The 20,368-nt window shown below is 49.4% G+C and overlaps 1 protein-coding gene and 1 long non-coding RNA gene across 6 annotated transcripts in view; one reads left to right on the top strand and one right to left on the bottom strand.

Moving 5' to 3' along the window:
- Nucleotides 1–48: 48 nt before the first annotated feature.
- Nucleotides 49–15,340, bottom strand: TGIF2 (TGFB induced factor homeobox 2). 5 transcript variants are annotated; one of them, XM_060617176.3, is made up of 3 exons: nt 15,221–15,340; nt 11,337–11,562; nt 49–2,802 (listed from the first exon to the last, which is right to left on the bottom strand). In XM_060617176.3, exons 2-3 carry the CDS (start codon nt 11,526–11,528, stop codon nt 2,281–2,283), a joined length of 714 nt encoding a protein of 237 aa, XP_060473159.2. In that variant the 5' UTR covers nt 11,529–11,562; nt 15,221–15,340; the 3' UTR covers nt 49–2,280. The 5 variants fall into 5 exon arrangements, with proteins under 5 accessions (XP_060473159.2, XP_078300227.2, XP_078300229.2 ...); XM_078444101.2 differs by lacking the exon at nt 15,221–15,340 and adding an exon at nt 14,991–15,173; XM_078444103.2 differs by lacking the exon at nt 15,221–15,340 and adding an exon at nt 15,084–15,158.
- LOC144615880 (uncharacterized) overlaps nt 15,202–20,368 on the top strand; it is a 46,577-nt gene continuing 41,410 nt past the window's right edge. Inside the window, exons 1-2 of the long non-coding RNA XR_014137440.1 lie at nt 15,202–15,825; nt 17,269–17,359. This is a non-coding gene — a long non-coding RNA (uncharacterized LOC144615880). The remainder of the gene's footprint in view (nt 15,826–17,268; nt 17,360–20,368) is intronic.

Raw genomic sequence — 20,368 nt, 5'->3', positions numbered from 1 at the left:
CAGGGTCATGGTGGGTCAATCTGTTTCTGCTTTAAAAAACAAAACAAAAACCAAAAACAAACTTTATTTGACAAAAGACAAAATCAAAAGTTATTTACAGTAGTTTTTTGCTCAAATAATTCAACGGGATAACTGTCTTCTCCAGGTTTATCTCACAACCGAACCAAGCAGAGGCTGCCCCACCCCCAGCCTCCCCATCTTGCACAAGGGGGGAATGCCAACCAGAATTCAGCAGCATGGCTCCCTCACCCCTCACCACCTCTACCGCTCAGTGCACCACCCCAGCCCGACACACTTCCAGGGTCCCTTGCTAAAAGCATCTCCCAACAGTCACACTAGACCTGGGCTCACACATGTGGGTGGGGTAGAAGAAGCTGGGCAAACAGCAACTTCAACTAATTTTGAAGGTGCTATGTTCTTTCTTTCCCAGCTGGGCCTCAGGAGGGTGAGGATCCCTGATCCCCCTGTGACATGCAAGGAGGCAGTGGGGTGGCAAAAGAGAGAGCCTAGGAAACTTGCCCACTCAGAGCAAAGCTCCATCTCCTTAAATAACCAATCCCCATTCCCACAGCAATGGGTAGGCTGAGCTACTGAGAAGTTGGGTAGCCTCCCTGAAAACTTCAGGGATCATCCCAGAAAGGACAGAATACATGTTGCTGCCTTTCTTCTGGCCAGGTCCACCCAAGTCAGTCACTCCCCAGGAATCTCCCCCTTGTGTCTGACTTGGCAACTTCAGGAAACTACAGGCTGGGGGCTCCTGACTGGTCTTTTGGCCCAGTAACAATGTTATTCGGAACAAAAATATTTTGGCTAATAATAACCTAGGATTAGTGTTTCTTAGGATATATAAAAAGATGGGGCATATTGCTGTTGAATGCTGTCAGCAGTGAGACAGCAAAATAAAAAATGGGGAGCAGGGAGAAGAGTAAGACCAACTATGATTTGTTTCACTGTGAAGTTCAGGGCAGAGGCCTCTGCAACTCCAATTTTAAAAAAAGGTGCAACACAAAGACACAGTGAACAGGCTTCATAACTGATTTCCAGCCCCAGCCTCCTTAAAAGGCAGTTCCTCAGCAGCTGGGGGCACCATTCCTTACTTCTTCCAGGAATAGTTTCTTGCCACCATCGTGGGAAAAGCTGCCCACTTGAGTCGGCTACAGGGCTTCCTGACCAGTAGATGGCTCACTTCTCTCCAAGTAGGAGCTACCGGGAGCTTTTGACATTCTGGTCCCACTAATCCAAGTTCTTAAAGGTATTCAAAACTCAGGCTGCAGGGCGAAGCTTTCAAGGATAAAGAAGGGGAAAACATTAAAGAGGAAAAAAAAAAATCAACAACCAAAAAACCCACTGCCTTGGTCTAGCTTACTTCCCCCATTCCCCAAAATATAGTAAAAAAAAAAAAATAAAATAAAAATAAAAACACCCCCCACCCCCCCCAAAAAAACCCCACCTCTCTGGTTTTATCATCCTTCTCTGCTCTGTGCTTAGAAGGTTTGGTCAGATTCTCTGTTGGACCCTCTCTTTATACTTAAGAAGGCTTTATTCCCTTCTGTGCCTGATGCAGAAAAGCCAAAGCCCCAGATTTTTTTTTTCTTTTTTTGGTAAATCAAAACAACAATACAACAATGTTTTGGAATTGAGAGTTAGCTGGTCCCCAAAATAAAAATACTCCTTCCTTGTAAAACACCAGTTGCAGTGGTGCATGGTTCTCAGTTCATCAGACTCCATCACGCAACACACTCACTCCCCACACCTGGGCTAACTACTCCATTAATGCAAACCCCAGCAAAAAGGGAAAAATAAACACAAAGTTTAGTGAAAACCTAAACATTCAACTGGAGTCAGTTCTGTTACATCTTCTGGGTTCCTCTTCTCTTTTGTTCACACTTACGAACTTGGAATGTCCACACTTGGCTTAACAAAAAAGAGGCCCAGCTCAGGGGCATAGGTCTGAATGTAGTAGGTTTCCTGTGCCCAGCCTAGGAAAGCAGACTGGAACAAAGGTGTCCTGGGCATTCTCTGGAGAAGCAGCAGCAGCACCATGCCTGTCTCCGATCTCAGTCTCATCACTGAGGAGGCCTGGAGAAATGGCAGTCAGCAGAGAGGTCCCCATTGCAGTGCAGTGACACCAGCTGGCATCTCCCTGCTGAAGACCTCTGGACAGAGGAGATGACCCCGATGTTTGGCAGTGATCCAAAGAAAACCCTCTGTATGAAAGGGAACCAAAATGGAAACCCAGGACAGCTGGCTCGAGCCTCGAGCACCCCTTTTGGCAGATGCCTACTTGGGGTTTTCAGAGACTAAGGGGATAGGAGTGTGCAGTAAGGGGGGTGATGGGTCCTGCTGCTTCTGAAGCTCCATCTCAGCAGCCCTCTGTAGCGCCACCTCCACCAGCAGCTGGAAGCTACTGAAGTCCTCCTTGTCCTGCTCTGGGGGTGTGGGCGGTGGTGTGTTGAAGAGTCCACCTGTGGGGCTTCCGGCTTCAGCCCTGGTCAGTAGGGTGAGTGTGTTGCCAGGGCTCACCAGGGGCTTCGGAGGCTCCAGCTCCCCTTGTGGGAAGGGGGCTGCTGGCTTTTCCCCCTGGCCTGGGTGGAGTGGCATGGAGCACACAGACAAGGAGAGCACATTGGTGGGGGCCGGTACAGACACAGCCAGCACTGAGGGGCTGCTGCCACGGGGCAGGGCCACATCTGAGGCCTTACCCCCGCGGCGAGAGATGGTGAATTGGTTGGGGTCTTTGCCATCCTTCCGAAGCATGTCTGGTAGAAGCCGCCGCCGGGCGTTGATGAACCAGTTACATATCTGGAATGCGTAGGAGTCTGTGGTCAGTTCACTCAATCAAAACCAGCTATGAAGCACCTAAGTTCCTAGCCCCAAAAAAACACAGCAGCCAAACAACAGAGACACAATCCCAGCCCTCAGACACATTCGTGTTAGGAATTGAGAATTGAAGTCATCATACAAGTGAATATAAAATTGCAACTATGATTCAGCCAATGAAGGGAAGGTCCAGTGGAGGGGACAATAATGGGAAGACCCGATCTAGTCTTTGGGGACTCAGGATAGAACTGACAGAAGCAGGCAGGGCTTATCCCACTGGCCAGAACACCAGGAGAAACCACTAAAGGGCCTCAAGAGTGGCCTGACCTGCATTTCACACTGTAGATTCTTCTCCTGACCCTTGTCTCTTCTTCCAGTTTATCAACAGATATTCACCAAGCAAGCACCAGCTGCTATAGGGGGCAAAGACAGGAACCTTCTCCCCCTTACCTCCTATGTGCTGGGATATTGGGAACTGTGTGGGCTGCAGTAATGCCTAACATTACTGTTTACTGAATGGATCAAAGGCCCAGCTTTCCTTAGGGCTCCTGTACCAGTTTCTTTCTACCCCTGCTTATCACCTTTCTCGGCCCATCCCCAGGACAAGCCCCTGGGTACCTTCTTTCTGTGGACTCTCTCTGCCTCTACCCAGCCAATCGGACAACCACCTATGACAGGAGCTGGTGCCTGCAGTTGGCATGGCTCCTTGCCCTGTCAGGCTGGGAAAGATCCTGGTCAGGACAGATCCAGAGCCTGGTGGCTTCTCTTTCCTCTCCATTCCAGCCTGGTGTGGGGGGATTTTCATTCATTTTTCTTCATCTCTATGGTCTTCCCAGTACACGTGAGCACACACACAACACAAGTCATCAGCGACACTGGCTGACCTGAATGCTCTACAACTGCAGGGGAGCCCCAGAGAGAGGTAAGGCTGAACGGCTGGGCGCGGCAAAGGAAAGGAACAAGCACCTTTGATACCAAGTATCATGCCAGCCATCTCACTTGTGTTATGTTTTGTTTTTTTTTAACGTTTATTTATTATTGAGAGACAGACACAGAGTGTGAGCAGGGGAGGGGCAGAGAGAGGGGGAGACACAGAATCCGAAGTAGGCTCCAGGCTCCGAGCTGTCAGCACAGAGCCCGATGTGGGGCTCGAACTCACAAACTTCGAGATCATGACCTGAGCCGAAGTCGGACGCTTAACTGACTGAGCCACCCAGGTGCCCCTCACTTGTGTTATGTTTAATCTGCATACAAGCCCGGAAGGCAGTGAGCAGTGTCCCTGAAGTACTAAAAAGGGAACCAAACTCTTGAAAGACAAAGAATTTGCCCAAAGTCACACAGACTCCAAGTGTAGAGCCAGGTCTCCTGGCTTTAGGGCCCCTATTGCTGCTCTTACTGTGCTTTGCTGTGCCTTACCAAACAGAACAGATAACTGAATAATCATGATCATAATCCTAAAACCAATCAGGTGCTGTTCTGAACATTTCTCATCTAATTACTCATTTATTCTATAGCTTATGAGACAGATTCTGTGATGATCACTTTATTTGAACCAGTGAACAGAAGCCCTGATCAGAGAGGGCTTCAGTAACTTGCTCAAGGTCACCAGTTTGAAGGCTGGACTCTGTTTCAAGCAATCCCCACTGCCAGGTGAAGAGACTGAAGCCTTCTCTGCTTGCTCAGATGCTACCATTTCTGCATCCTGCAGCTGCCTTCCCTGCTACCTGTGCTACCAGAGGATACTGAGCCTGCTCACCTTAGTTCTGCATGCAGGGGAGATGGTCAGGTCACAGTGACCTGGGTCAAGTGAAGTAGGGATGAGCATTTCTGTTGAGAAAGCAGTCTTGGGGAGGGGAGCTTAGGCGTTTACTAGCAGCTGTGTGGGCACCTAGCCCCTAGCTGCGCCTCCCATTTTGGCTTAGAATTCTGGGAAAAGAACAGCAGAAAAACACCCCCCGCCCCCACATATACTTTTCCACATGCTCACCCTGGTCCACAGAAAACTTGGCAGCATACTGTCTGTTTTGTCTTCTCATCCGATAGAAATGCACAGCTGAGGGGGGCCGGGCAAGGGCAGGACGCCTGAGTGCACCACTAGTGCCAGCTGTGAGGGTAGGCTATCAGGATTCTCTGTAGCCCCTTCCAGCTGCCCAACCCATGCCCAAGTCAGGAAAAGAGTGTATTTGGCTTGCCCCCACTCAAGGTCCTTGGGGAGTTGGTAGGGAGAATGCCAAGGTGAATTTTGTCATTGATATGGCACAACACAGGCTGGGTGCCTGAAAGCCTCTCTCTACCATAAAACAGGGCCCTATCTGAAAGCCTGCTGTCCTGCCAGTATTTTTTTTTTTTTTTTTTTTTTATCAGTGGCTGGGATGAAGAATGTGGGAGGAATCACTGTGGCAAATGGGAGTTGAGGGGGGGAGCACCAGGAAGCTGATGAAGGCCATGAGGATCAGAGGAGGGCCTTTGAAGAAGGCAACACAAGTGCTTTAATTTTAATGTCTTTTCAACTGTGAAAGAAACAAAAGGGAGTAAGTGAAGGGCATGGAAAAGACCTTCCCTAAACATCACTGTACCTTCAATGTGTGTTGTGACCACCCATACCCAGGTGTTCTTAAAGTCATGTGGCTATCAGAATCCCCGTGAGGGGGACTTAAAAAAGTAACTATCTTGGGGTGCCTGGCTCACTCAGCTGGAAGAGTATGCGACTCTTGATCTCCCCAGTTGTGAGTTTGAGCCCCACATTGGGTGTGGAGATTGTTTTAAAAAACAAACAAAACAAAAAAACACTATCTCTCATCTGCTCTATAGATCCAGTGATGGTGGCAGGATCAGGAATGTGTTTTTATTTTTATTTCTTTTAATGTTTATCTTTGAGAGAAAGAGAGTGCGAGCGCGCGTGAGCGTGGGGGAGGGGCAGAGAGAGGACTCAAACCCACGAACCAAGAGATCATGACCCGAGACAAAGTCTGCCGCTTAACTGACCTAGCCACCCAGGTGCCCCAGGAATGTGTATTTTTAAACAAGCTCCCCCAAGTTCTGCTTCCCCGGGCTCGGGAACCAATGGTTTAACCTCCCCCCTCCCTCACCCTCCCTCCAGCTTTGGGAAAGGCTTCTCTTAGGAAGCTGCATTTGAATGGAGTCCTAATGGACTTCAAGGAATGGGGAGCTCAGCTGACCCCATATTGGTGTCTTTTTTTTTTTTATACCAATTACATTGGTAGTTAATTACACTGAATTCTTAGTTCACTAAATATTGTCTTCCCTCCCCACAGGACCCTACCCAAGGGCAGGGATAGTGCCTGTTCTACCAGTTTCCAGCACACAGGACAATCCCATCAGTAATAGAGTGAAAGAGTGGGGCCTGAGCCCCCTCTGCCAGGTTACCCTTCCCTCCCCAATAGGCAAACGGCCCCTGAGAACAGTCAGAAACCACAGCAATAAAGTGGGCTTATAGGGTGTCACAGGGACCAGTGAAAACCCTTCAAAAATGACTTTTTTTTTTTTTGGTCTTACCCTCCCAACTGCCTAGCCCCAGGCCAGTACCAGCAAACCAGTTAGTTAAATGACTCATTGACTTGCTAATGAGATTGCTCCTGGGCCAGTTAAAGGAGACAATCAAAAGAGCTGTCCCCAGGGAGAGAGAAAACAAGCTTGGCAAAATGCTGATGCTTGTTGAAGCCAGGTGATTGGTACCAGGAGTGCATTAGAATATTTTCTTTTGTGGATATTTGCAAATGTTCTTAATAAACAGCAAAATTTTTAAAATTAAATATAGGAAAAAGAGATGCCTCCAGGGACTTAAGGCAATTTTTCCCAATTGAGGGGCCCCTACATTTCCTTACTTTTGAGGTCCCGCCTGTTGACATTTCCAGGACTTCTTCATTTTCCATCAATTCAACAATTATTTACTGAGCACCTACCAGATACCAGGCATTGAGCTAAACACTTGGGATCCAGTGATAAGTAAGACTTGGCGTCTGGAGTTTGGTGTGTTCTAAAAAGCAGTTATAGTTCATTGTCCAAATGCTGACTCAGTCCTGGTACTGTGGGAGCATACATCTCCTTTGAGGGTTGGGGGTCTCCCTGGTCAGTAGTGGGAACAAAGTGGTCTGGGGTACTGATCAGTGTGGCATGAATATGGGGGGAAGGGATGAGGCCCGCTCTGCAGACACGGTCAAGTAATATTGTCATTAGGTTGGTAAGACTCATTGAAGGGTTTGAAATAGAGTGACAAGTGGTGTAGGAAAGCCATATTATAGAAATATTTAAGGGGCGAATGTTTAGGATTTGGTGATTGACCAAATGAGCTGAGAAAGGGCAGTTGAGGGGAACCCCTTAGAAAGGGCAGGAGGCAGCTTGGAGAAGCTTTCCAATCGAGAAATCTGAGGTGCCTGTAAGACCACCAACCAGAGGTGTATGGATAGGGGCCATTTGGGATTCATGGTATAGTTTCCACCAAGGGCCACATGGTCCCCACTGCTCCTTAACTCTCAGCATGACTCTAGAGCAGGGAGGCCACCAATGGAACCTTTCCCACCAGAACACGCCAGGATCCAGGTGCCCTTCCTCAGAAGTTTCCAAAAGCAAATCCTTGTCCCAGACCTGTATTTCTCTAAATGGGATCAGGGATATATCCTCCAGGGATCCACTAGTTCTCACAAGAAGGTTTAACTTTATGTTTCCATTCTGATCTCGAGTAGGAGCACCATGGCCTCTGGTAATCCAGACTTGCTCAACTCCAGAGTCTGTGCCTTTTTCATACTACAACACCACAGCCCAGTCAGCCAAACACCATCCCTACCTACCGTTTTACATTAATGCAGTTAGATAGAGTCTCATTGGTTTGATATTTATTTACTTTGGAAAACTGGTTATTTTACAATTTATAGGAGCAAAAGCAAGAAGTTTTTTTTTTTTTTAACCCAGTTTTATGTTTGTATGTGCTTAAACGATAATGATAATAAAAATGTTTCAAGTCAACATGACAGGAGGAAGCGGGTCCATGAAAAATAACTTCTTTAAAAGAAACTGGCATATTACTCAGATATAAGAAACAGTGACCCTGACAAAAAGCAATTTCAATACAGTATGATGTGTGGTTTGACAGCACAGGTATGAGGTGTACCAGGAATACACAGCAGTGGCCTCAAAGCCAGGCAAAGAATGCTTTCATGAGGAAATGCTTAAATGGAGCGTGCCAGTTCAGAAAAGTCAGGAAGAAGCCACAGGAGAAGGCCCAGAGGCACAGAGGTCCGAAGGTTCACAGGTCTCAGAGAAAGGAAGGACTGAGAGATGAGGCTGATGAGCTCTTGAGTTTAGACTCTATCCAGAGGACAATGGGATCCATGGAGTGTATGACATAATCAGATTTATACTTGTGTGTTCAAGAGAATGGGCTGAGGGGAACATTTCTCTACTTGTTAGATGTTAGATAAGATGCTGTTCATTTCATGAACCGATTAGTAAACCCAATTCATGGGGCACCTGGGTAGCTCAGTCAGTTAAGCATCAGACTTTGGCTCAGGTCATGATCTCACTGTTTCATGAGTTCAAGCCCGCCTCGGAGTCTGTGCTGACAACGTGGAGCCTCCTTGAGATTCTCCCTCTCTCTCCCCTGCTCAAGCTGTCTCTGTCTCTCTGAAAAATAAATAAACTTAAAAAAAAAAGAGAGAGAGAGAGGTGAGAATAGACTGAGGGAAAAAGGCTGGAGGCAGAAGACCAGCAAAGAGCCTATCTAAGTAATCCTGGTTCTCAGGTTCCAGCCTTTGGCCTGTGTTGTTCTACATCTCCTAGTTCAAGTCCACTTCTTCTGGGAGGCCTTTTGAAGCTCCAGACTGGCTTAGAAGCCCTGCCTGGGTCTCTGCTGCCTTTGTCCCAGCAGTGATCACTTTTTGCAAACACCAATGGCTAGGTCTTCCCTAAATTTCCCATCCTAGACTAGATATTCCTTGAAGGTAGGGATGTGTCTGGTTCCTTTCTGGGATCTCAACTGTAGTTGGGAGTGCTCAGTGGTATACCATGAAATACTAGGCACTGCTACTAGACATGTGGGGTCAGTCCAAGACCTATGATCTAGGAGAGATGAGGATAAGAGCAGAAACACCCACTCTGTGCTCACTTCACAGTGAGCCTTGAATTCGTCTTCTCCGTTCCTCCCCCTTATGGGCTATGAAAGTGCCAACAATCATCTCCCTTTCTCAGTTGAGGAAATGAGGCTCAGGAAAAGGCAGTGGACCTGGCCAACGTCCAGGCTTCCTCTTGTGGAGAAGATGGGATCTGAGTCAGGGTCTGTAATTCTAGAGCCTTTCTTGCAGACAGACTCCCATTAACCACTACCCAGAAAGTATAAAGTCAGGTGACAGGAGTTCTAAGGGCTGAATACTCACCATGAGGCATCATGGAGGAGGGATGGGAGCTGGGAAGAGATGGGAGGTTCAGAGTATAGAGTCAGGGAAGGAGGGAGAGACAGCATCATAGATTGAAGTAATAGGCTAGGAAAAGACAGAGGTAGAACAGGTGGCAGAGGGGCTTAGGGTGAGGCTTAGCTGGCTCATGACGGAAGCACTGGGGTCCAGTGGGGTACGGGGTGGGCCTTCGTTAGGCTGAGGGACTGCTCTGTGTCTCTCAGGTAGGTGAGAGCCAAACTGGAAACAAAGTAGTGGTAGTCCAGGGTGTCCTGCCTCAGCACTTTGAAAACAGAACCACACCTACATATCAGCAGTTGGGGCAGTTCAAAGGAGATAATACCTTGCACTCTGACAAAAAGTAGATAACACAATTTTCAGATACGCTCATGTGCAAGGTTTACAAAGCACTTACTTTGTTTCTCTTTCTTTTTTATTTTATTTTATTTATTTATTTTTTTTAATTTTTTTTTTCAACGTTTTTTATTTATTTTTGGGACAGAGAGAGACAGAGCATGAACGGGGGAGGGGCAGAGAGAGAGAGAGACACAGAATCGGAAACAGGCTCCAGGCTCTGAGCCATCTGCCCAGAGCCTGACGCGGGGCTCGAACTCACGGACCGCGAGATCGTGACCTGGCTGAAGTCGGACGCTTAACCGACTGCGCCACCCAGGCGCCCCTCTCTTTCTTTTTTAAAGTTTATATATTATTTTGACAGAGACAGTGCAAGTGGGGGAGGGACAGAGAGAGAGAGGGTGACAGAGAGAATCCTAAGCAGGCTCCGCACTGTAAGCTGGGAGCCTGATTCGGGGCTTGAACTCAAGGAAACTGTGGGATCATGACCTGAGCCAAAACCAAGAGTCAGACACTTAACCTATTTTCTTTCTTTCTTCTTTTTTTAAAGATTTTATTAAAAAAAATTTTTTTAACGCTCATTATTTATTTATTTATTTATTTATTTATTTATTTTTAACGTTTTATTTATTTTTGAGACAGAGAGAGACAGAGCATGAACGGGGGAGGGGCAGAGAGAGAGGGAGACACAGAATCGGAAGCAGGCTCCAGGCTCTGAGCCATCAGCCCAGAGCCCGACGCGGGGCTCGAACTCACAGACCGCGAGATCGTGATCTGAGCCGAAGTCGGACACCCAACCGAGCCACCCAGGCGCCCCAACGTTCGTTTATTTTTGAGAGAGAGACACACACACACACACACAGACAGAGTGCAAGCAGGGGAGGTGCAGAGAGGGAGACACAGAATCCAAAGCAGGCTCTAGGCTCTGAGCCGTCAGTGCAAAGCCCAACATGGGCCTCCAACCCATGAGCTGTGAGATCATGACCTGAGCCGAAGTTGGATGCTTAACTGACTGAGCCAACTAGGTGCCTCAAGATTTTTGGGGCACTCTCTCCCTCTCTCTCTGCCCTACCCCCGCTCGTGCTCTGTCTTTCTCTTTCTCTCTCTCTCAAAAATAAATAAACGTTAACAAAAATTTTTTAAAAATTTATTTTTAAGTAATCTCTATACCCAACCTGGGGCTCGAACTCACAACCCCAAGATCAAGAGTCGCACATTCCACTGGCTGAGCCAGCCAGTCAGCACTTTCACATCCAATTCTGAATCTGCTCCTTATTAACAATTCAGGCAGGGGAAGATTCTAATCCCCACTTTACAGATGAGAGAAATCAAGATGTCTACAGCTCCTATGTAGCAGAACTGGGTTTTGAACCCAGAACCTCTGAATTCTCTGCCCTTTCCTTGACCGTGATCCCAACTCATTTTTTAACCACACTGCAGACCACTAGCTGCCTTTTTACAACCAAGTCACTATCCAAACACTGCTCTGGGGCTGGAGGCCAAATCCCAAACACTCAATGCCTTCTAGCCTTCCCATGGCCTTCATTGTTAATGACATCAAGACTTTAATAATGACGCCTTGCCTCTTCAGAACTCTCCAAAACTGATATCTAGCTCAAGGACTTCATGTCACTGTCTTCCTGTGAGGCAGGGAGGGGGAGGGGGGTGGAGGTAGTTCCTATGGGGTCACAAAGTGCATTAGTGACAGGGCTTAGACAGGACTAGAACCCAGGTCTCCCGCTGCTTGCTTCTTACCTGCAGCACTGACAGGTTGGTCTGTCCAGAAAGGCTCAGCTTCTCCTGTTCTGAGGGGTAGGCGTTGTAGCGATGCAAGTACAGCCAGTCCCGGAGGATCTTCACTGACTCTTTGGGCAGGTTCCCTCTGCGCTTCCTCTTGCCTGCCAGGGAGAGGAGGCCTTCATCCTCACCCAGATCACTGTCTGACATGGTGTCTAGGGGCTAGGCTGGACCTTGGGCAAGCCTGGAACAAGTGACAAAGGGGATGGGGACATTATTACCACACATTGCCTCTCACCCTTTCCCTGTCCCCAAACACATCATTATTAGAACTTGGGACACCAGAAATGGGGGAATAGCAAATCAAAGTCTCAGGCTATACTATGGCCTGGGCAACCTAGAAGGGATGAGTCCAAGATGCCTCCATTTCATGGGGCCAGTAGATGACTACTGAAGTAAATGGCAGCTTATTAATAAGCAGTACTGGACTAGAAATAATTATAGCTACCACTGGAGTCTGTTTTCCATGCTCTGTACTGAGCACTTCACACTTATTATCTCATTCAATCCTCACAAAGCCCTTGTTAAGAGAGATACTACTATTGTCATTTTATAAGTAAGATAACCAAGGCCCAGAGAGAAAGCCCTTAACTTAAACAGGTGCCATGAGATCCGGTAATTTCACTCCTAGGCATCTTCCAAAGAGAAATGAAAAACTTATGTTCACACAAAGCCTTCAACAGAAATGTTTACAGCAACGTTACTCGTAATAGCCAGAAGGTGGAAACAACCCAAGTGTCCATCGACGGAGGAATGGATAAGCAAAAATGTAGTCCATCCACACAGTGGAATATTATTTGGCCACAAAAAGTTGCTAAGTCCTGATCCACATTACAGTGTGGATGAGCCTTGAAAATATGCTAAGTGAAAGAAGCAAGTCACAAAGAACACATATGATTCCAACTTAATGAAATATTTAGAAGAGGCTGGACGGGAAGAGAAGGATGATAGCTAAAGGGGTATGGAGTTTCTTTTTAAGGTGATAAAAATGTTCTACAATTGACAGTGGTGGTAGCTACATAGTTGTGAATATACTAAACCATTACTTGTTTGCTTTAAATGGGTAAGTTGTATGGTATGGGAGTTACATCTCAAGAAAACTATTATGAAAAAAAAAATTACAACTCCAGGATATGGTATGGAAATATGGTTTGGACCAAGGTTTGCCACCATCACCAACCAACTCCTCACAGACCTCCGAAGTCTATACCATCTTGCTGCCCAGGTCTGGAAAGTCTATTAATCACCATGTCCCTACAGCAATCCACATAACATTTACTGCACCTACTGTGTACCATGCAGAGAAGAGTGTTGAGTCATCCCTATTGGTTGTCTCAGACATTCTCCTTTGTCATCTAAGCCCCTGGCTTGGTCCATGAATCAACTCCTCAAAAATTCAGATAAATGAGCAAGGCTGGGCTCTGGTTTTCCCATCTTGGCTATGTGACCTTGGCAAGTATGCTCTCCTCTCTGGGCTTGAGCCCCCTCTTCACCTGTCAAATGAAGGAAGGTGTTTCCCTAGACAACCCAACTCAGTTGCTCATCCCCCTGACAAACTTCTTGTTCACACATGCAAAAGAGATTTACATTTTAAAACCAAAAGTTCCAGGGCAAGCTAATGCCAGAATCTGGAGGCTCCTCCCTCCTCAGCCTTTTAACAGCTACCCAGCAGGCTGGGCCAACAGACTCTGGCATCTCCCAGGTTTTGTTTCCTCGACTTGGGCCAGAGCCCAGATATCTGGGCTGGCTAGGCCAGGCTTTCGAGGGAAGGGTCTACCCTCCCAGCCAGGCCACCTGGAGGTGAGACAGGCATTGGTTAGAGGTGCCACTCCTCAGAGAACACCAAGAGCAGGCTGCTTTCTGAAGTCAAGTTTCTGAGGTCTAGCTGGCTAGGGCAGCTGGGATCTGGGCTCGGGGATGCAGCTCTGGCAAGCTATGAGAAGTTTACTCAGGGTTATCTGTACAAATTCCACCCTGGCTACCAGCCAAGTCCCAGTCTGCAGGGTTCCCGAAGTGGCCCACGGAGATGACCCTTCAGTCTACACAGACCTCTCTCCACTGGTGTCCTGCACTCCAGTTTACAATCCCGGAGGTTCCAACATACACCGCCCCCCACCCCCAACGAGACAGACACACACGCCCTCACCACCAGGCAACCTTCTTAACAGCGCTGAGATAACAGGCACCAAACCATCGCTGAGCTCCTAGAACCACCGTGATTTTCACCGACAAACACAGCACCCACATAGTTTACTGAATCCCACGTCCAGCACGAACAACTGGTACCCACGACACAGCCCAGTTCCTGGATACATGCCTACCCACAAACTCCAACCGACCCGCCCACCCACGAACTCTGGGGAAACTCCAAACGTCATCACACCAGCGATCAATTCTTACCCCAACTGGCCTGTGGCAGCACCCTCACGACACGACACCGGGTGCACCCTCCTACACACTCCACGACGCCGACCTGCGGCCACTCCCGAACGAACTTTCTGACAACTCCCACAGCTCGCCCCGACACTCCCCCGGCCGCGCACTCAAGCTGCATTCCCAGCAGTTCACACAAAGCGCGCAGCCTCCCCCGCGGCCCAGACCTAGTCGGAGCACATGGCTCCCGGGGCGGCGGGGAATCGGCCTGCGCTAGGGGCGCCTGCACCCCTCAGCCCCCTACCCCGCGCCAGACTCGGCACCCCCGCTTCCCCTCGGACCCGAAATGTGGTGGGGCGGGGGCTCTGGAAGAAAGAAAACTCACGTGTCTGTCCCGGGGCAGGAAAAAGTTTGGTTCCCACCCCCTTCCCCCGCCGCTCGGCGCTGGCTGACTCTTCGGGGCGCGGGGATGGCCGAGCCTGCGCGCTCGGCTTTGTGCTCCGAACTCGGCCCGGAGGGGGAGGGGAGGGGGCTGGGCTCCCACCTCCGCACCGCCCCCCCCCAGCCCTGCGCCCAGACTCCATGTTGGCCGCCCCCTGCCCGGGAGACTGCGCGCTTCCCCAGCGGGAGGCTCGGCTCACGCTCTGCTGGCCCGAGGGTCCGGACGCACACAAACTTTCTTCGGGTCGCCGGCCCCACGCGCCTGGCTTCTTTGGCCCGCCTGGGAGTGACAGATGCCTCCGAGACAGACTTTCCTTTGTTCCAGGAAAGGGGAACTCGCGCGGGCTCCCCAGCCCCCCAGCCCCGGGCCCTTCTCGCTGCCCCCACCCGCAGCTGTCACTCTCGACGGCCCCCACCTCGGCTCGGCCGCGGCGGGGGGTGGGGGGGCACTGCCGGCGGTTAGCAACGTGCACTTTTTAAACCAAACAAACCCGCCCCCCGCGCGCTCACCCCGGCCCGGGGCAGGGGCGGCCCTCTCACAGGCTGGGATCGTAAGGAGCTGGGCCCCCCAGAAGGGCCCCGAGAGAGCTTCCAACCGGGGGGGAATGGGACAGTCCCCCCCCACCGGCCCCCGCTCGCACCCCGCAGTCGGGGCTCACAAACACCTGAGCTCACACACCCACACTCTCAAGCGCCAGGACGACGCCCCCTCCCCCGCCCGGCCGAGAAAAAGAAACTTTCCAAGTTGTCCGCGCGTCCCCCGCCCGCCTCTGTCTCCCTCCTGCGCCCCGCACTGACTTTTCGGAGCGGCTTTTCCGTCCACGCGGCCCCGGGCTTGGTCCCGGGCGTCCTGGCAGGGGGCGGGGGGCGCCGGGAGAGCGCGCCGCGTACCTGCCGGGCCTGACACTCGGCCTGACAGCTCGCGGCTGGAAAGCACCTCGCGGCCTGACGTCAGATCCCCTCTCCTCCCCCCCCCACCCCCGCGCTTTCCTCGCCCTCCCCCACCCGCCGGGAGGGAGAAAACAAACTTTGTGCGGAGCTCGGCGAGCTACGCCCACCTCCCGCGGGGCGGGCTGTCGGCGGCCAGGGGCTTCGTCCCGCCCACCGCTCCCGGAGGGGGCGGGGCCGGGAGGGCACCTTCTTCCTGCGCCCACCCCCACCCTCAGGAATGCCACATGGCCTCTGAGGAGGAGTGGTGGGAACCCTTCCTCCGGAGAGTCCGCTTGGGGGCAGGAAGTGGCCCGTTCCTTCTTTCGTAGAGCGTTTCCGGAGCGCCTACTGTGTGCTCGGCGCTGGGAGTGCGGGCCGTTACGGAGGGGAGAAGTCATGCAAAACCTGACGCGTGTGGGAACGCTCCCTCCGCCACATCTCCCCCCGGCGGTGGAATTGTTCCCATTGCACCGAGAGGAAACTGAGGCCCGGTTAGTCCGGGGATTTCCTCCTAGCTGGTGAGGACCTGGCTCTGAATGCGACGCCTCTTCTGCCCTCAGTGGCCGGTAGAGTCGGGTAGAAGGCTGCCTGGGACACAACCCCAAAGCACGTAGCTCCTGGGTCTAGGACACGAGTGGCGGCCAGAGGTAAAAACAGCGCTTAAGGAGTGTTTGTAACACAGCGATGGCGAGCGAGACCCCTGGTGTGTACCATCCCGACTAATCCTTGGGTTATGGGGTTGGTCCTGTTAACGAATCCGCTCCTGGTTTACCCATGAGCTGCAGAGGCCTCTAGACTTGGCTTCTTGTCACACAGTCAGCTAGTGTCATTCAGCCCAGGAGGGTCGGACAGCGGAGCCCAGCCCTTTGCCCACTGAGGCAGACCACCTGACTGGAAACCCCCAGCAGTGCTCGCTGGTTTCTCTTTCCTCTGTCCACCACTCCCAACCCAGCGTGTTCCTTTTGGTATTCTCCAGCGGCGCTAGCACTCTCTTCTCTGCGCTTTGCTGTGTACCACAAAGTGAAATGCCTGTTGACCGGACCCCCTTGGCTTTCCCACCAGACTTTGTATCCCCCAGAGCGCGGCAGCACGAAGTCAGCCTAAATCTGGGCAAGGCCTTTTCTGGGCCTCTGGGTCCTCATCTGGTCCCAGATATCTAGGACACTTGAGCAGCCTTGTAATGGCTTTTGGTCTTAATTAAACTTTAGCAGAGAAGAAATCCGAAAACAAAAATCAAGTTTTTCCCTAATAGGCCTTAAGCCAGTCCGAATGCTGATAAAATGACTGTGGAGGCTCACCTGGTTTCCCCACTGAAGCCAGATTTTCCTGCAAACTCTTAGAACCTAGTTGGCCACACTGCCCTCCTCACAGCAGCACTCAAAATGTGGGTGCCACCACCCAATGCTCACCATTTCACAGATGGGGAGACAGAGGCCCCAAATGATTTCTTGGGGGAAATGGTGCTCTGCCTCTGAGGGCAGGGAGGCTTGGGAGTCTTGGGTAAAGGTGAAACAACTGGGCCCTGGTCATTAGGCTCAAAGACACGGGAGCCTATGGGGCAGGAATGTTCAGAAGAGGGGGCCTGGAAGGGGAAATGGGTGCAGCCAGGTGAGCCCGGAGGAGGGACTCTGTCCCCAGCACTCAGTGCCAGGGATTGCGGTCCAGTGTGTGAGGGCCATACTGCCCATTTGGGAAAAGCCACTGGGACCTGGGCTACAGCCCAAAGACCTTCTTGCAAATTCTGCCAGTGGCAGCCCCCGGGACCATCGCTTCCCAAGGCTTGTGCTAGGGGAGGTGCGCTGGGACAAGTAGAAGGCAGCAGTTCCTTCCTCCTGCAGCAGGGCCACCTGGAAACTGGATAATGAAGCAGCTTGAGGAGCCCCTCCCCAGACTTCGTGGAGGCAGAGGGGAAGGGCTGGGAGGTAAAAGGAGGCTGGTTGTGTGTCACGATGGCATCTTGTAAACAGATTTCCCCAGGTGAAGCCTAAATACCCAGTGGAATTTGAGAATTACCACATGTTTTTCAACTAGTATCAGAATTTAAGATGCATACATCTTCTAATCCAGTAAGCGAATTTCCAGGAATCTATCTCGAGAAATAATCCCAGAACAAAGATAAATGCTTATATGAGATTGTTCTTTGCAGCAGTGTTCATTCTGGTGGAAGACTCCAAACAACTACATGCCCTTCACCAGGAGCTGACTGCTTCACAGCAACTCTGGGATGTTGTAATGGGGTAAGTCTGTGCACACTAACCTAGGGGATGGCCAAGGTGTATGTGTTATGACAGTTTGCAGTATCCCAGCAAGAAGGGACTTTGGATATACTTGGTAACTTTTATGGGAAAGCCTTTAATAACTGGGCAGTTATTCTTATGTCATTTTCCTCTTCAGTTTTGCTACCCCCTCTCCCCTTTTCACATATGAAAAAAACTGGGTCCCTGAGAGAAGAAGGGACTTGCCTGATAATGAAGCTGGAGTCCTGACTCCTGGGACAGATCTGGGGTGGGGTCTGGATGGGAAGGACAGGTAGGTTTGGCATCAGTGCCTGTGCTCCCCTGGTTGCCTCCAGTGGGCCATTTTAGGAAGAGCTCCAGGAACTCAAGACCCCTCAGGCCAGAAAAGGGACTGGATAGGTTACATAAAGCAACTGCTGCTATACTGGAAAACCCAAATGAGAGACTGCTGTTGATGGGGCTCCCTGTTCATTATACCTATTTCTAGTGAACTTGGTTATCACATAGGTTCAAATGAATGTCCTGTAAGTCCACGTTGTCCTTTATGCCTGGGGTTGAAGGAAGTGGGGAAAGGGACCAATTTTCACCTGGAGTCAAAGGGAGTCAAAGGGAGTCAAGGCTAGATCTGGCAGCATAAAGGAGATGGGGTTCTGTGGGGTGGAGGGAAAGAATCCCGAAAAGGCCAGGGTCAGTGAGTAATTCAGGAAACAGTGGAATTGGTCAGCTGGTAGGGCCTTGAAGGCCAAGGGGCACAGAATTTAGATTTGGCATTGTGGGCAGTAGGGAGCCCTGCAGGTTCCTGAGACTGGCTGAGAAGAGATAGGAAGTGATTGGAGGTAGGGTGGTCAGGTGAAACAGCTCTGAGTAATTGAGGCCAAATTGGTGGAGACCTGTCTCTGAGGGCTAGGAGATTTGTGGCTCTCATGTGAGGTTCAGCAACTCTTCGTCTAATTTGGGCTTCAGCTTACCAGCATCTTCCTTTTTAAAAAGACTTGTATTTTTTTTTTTTGTTTTTTTTTTGTATTTTGTTGATCAACCACGATTTGCATAGCTTTCTCCTAGTTTTGGGTATTCATTCACCTAATTTTTGAGTGCTAAGTGCTTGACAGGCTGTGTGCTTAAAGCTGGGGAACCCACTGCCTAGGCTGTCAGGAAAGGTTTGGGCAACAGTGCCGGCTAGTAGAAAGGGTATGGGGTTTGGGATTTGGAGCTACTAGCCAGGTGATGTAGGCATATCATCCATACCCTGTGAGCCTCAGTTTTCCCTTCTGTGGAATCATGCAGCTTTGGTGAGGCTCAGAGAAAATAATGGTTGGGAAAGCCCTTTGTGAATTACTTTCAGTGCGTATAGAAGAGCAGATACCATTATCAGTGTCTTAGCTCTGTCTCTAGTGGCTGTGTGGCATTTGACAATCTGAGTTCCAGCTTCTTCATCTGCGAAATGAGAGGGTTGGACATGACAATCCTAAAGGTCTCTTCCTTCTTTGGCATTCTCCCATATATGGTTTAAATGATTTTTGAAAGCAACATATATATAAATGCTTGTTTGCCCACCACTCTTTTATTTTCATCTTTTTTTTTAAGTTTATTTTTTTATTTTGAGAGAGAGAGAGAGGGAAAGAGAGGGAGAGAGTCCCAAGCAGGCTCCCCAGTGTTAGTGCAGAGGCTGATGCAGGGCTGGATCTTACCAACCGTGAGACTGTGACCTGAGCTGAAACTAAGAGACGGATGCTTAACTGACTGAGCACACAGGCGCCTCTGTTTTTATCTTTGCTGGTTTAAGTACTGGGGAATATTACCTAAAAGTTGTATATATCTGCATGGCTTTCTTAAATAGCCAGGCTAAGCTTTGTTCTAGTCATGCTTCATTATCTGATTGTCTTCCTGTGCAAACAGTTTGCATCACAGCGATATTTCAGATGGGCCGAAGTTGTTGCATTTGAACGCAGGGATGTTGGTGGTGGCCTGGATGTGGCAGTGACCTGCATGTAGGCATACCACAGTCTCTTCTCTTGATGCCCTCTGGCTTCTAGACAAAGATTAAGTAATGAGTGTTGTGGTTTTAATTTGGGGATTAGGAAAATCCCTTTTGATTTTCTGGCAGTCTATCCTACCTGTGAGCTGCTGGCTGTGGTACTTCCAGTCATGGCTATAGAAGTCAGCCAGTCAGAGTTGGCTGTTGTGGGACTTGGGAGACTTAATGACTGTATTTTTCTTCATTTCTTTTATTAGGGTTGGTGTGATAGGATAGATGGTGATAACATTCATTTGGCAAGGTTTCATCTTTTTATATGTGGGAATTTTCTTCTCCTGGAGTATATTTTTAATTACAAAAGCAATATACTGTGTTAATTAGAGCAAATTAATCAATGCAGAGGCATATAGAGAAAAAGTGAATAACCTCCCCCTTCATTCCCACTTTCCAGCATCAGCAGTACTAACAGGTATGTATTCTTACTTGCCTTTCTCCACGTTCCTGTTCATGTAATCGCATGCAAATACACATCCTAAGAGGTGTAAGTGGAATTACTGGGACAAAGAGTAAGAATGGATATTTTTGTGGCATAAACCCGAAATACTCTCCATGGCAGTGTTTTTAGTGACTGAGTGCTTGTTCACCCAGGTCCTGAGACACAGGAGGTGTTAGTGATTTTGTGTGAATCTTTGCCTGTTTGTTGGCTGAAGAATAGCTTTTGGTTCTTTAAAAATATCTGCATTTTTTATTATTTGTGAGATTGAAGATCTTAATATTTCATAAATGTTGGGCATTTGTCACCTGTGTATTATCTGCACATCTTTTGAAGTCTTGAGTTTGTTTCTGACTTTCAAGCTCTTTTCAGTAGGAAGAATGCTTAACCCTTGTTTACATTTGTTGCAGGTAGGCTTTTCTTCTCCCCAAGATTATTGTTTGCCTTACATGTTTCTCAGCTGAGTTGGTTTTGTTTTATTTATTAAAATAAATTTTTTAAAAATGTTTATTCATTTTTGAGAGAGAGAGAGAGCATAAGC

This window comes from Panthera onca, chromosome A3, assembly GCF_046562875.1.
Source record: "Panthera onca isolate mPanOnc1 chromosome A3, mPanOnc1 haplotype 2, whole genome shotgun sequence".
In the NCBI taxonomy this organism is placed as follows: Eukaryota; Metazoa; Chordata; class Mammalia; order Carnivora; family Felidae; genus Panthera; species Panthera onca.
The sequence above is the reverse complement of the archived record's forward strand: the minus strand, read 5'-3'. Positions and strand labels throughout refer to the sequence as shown.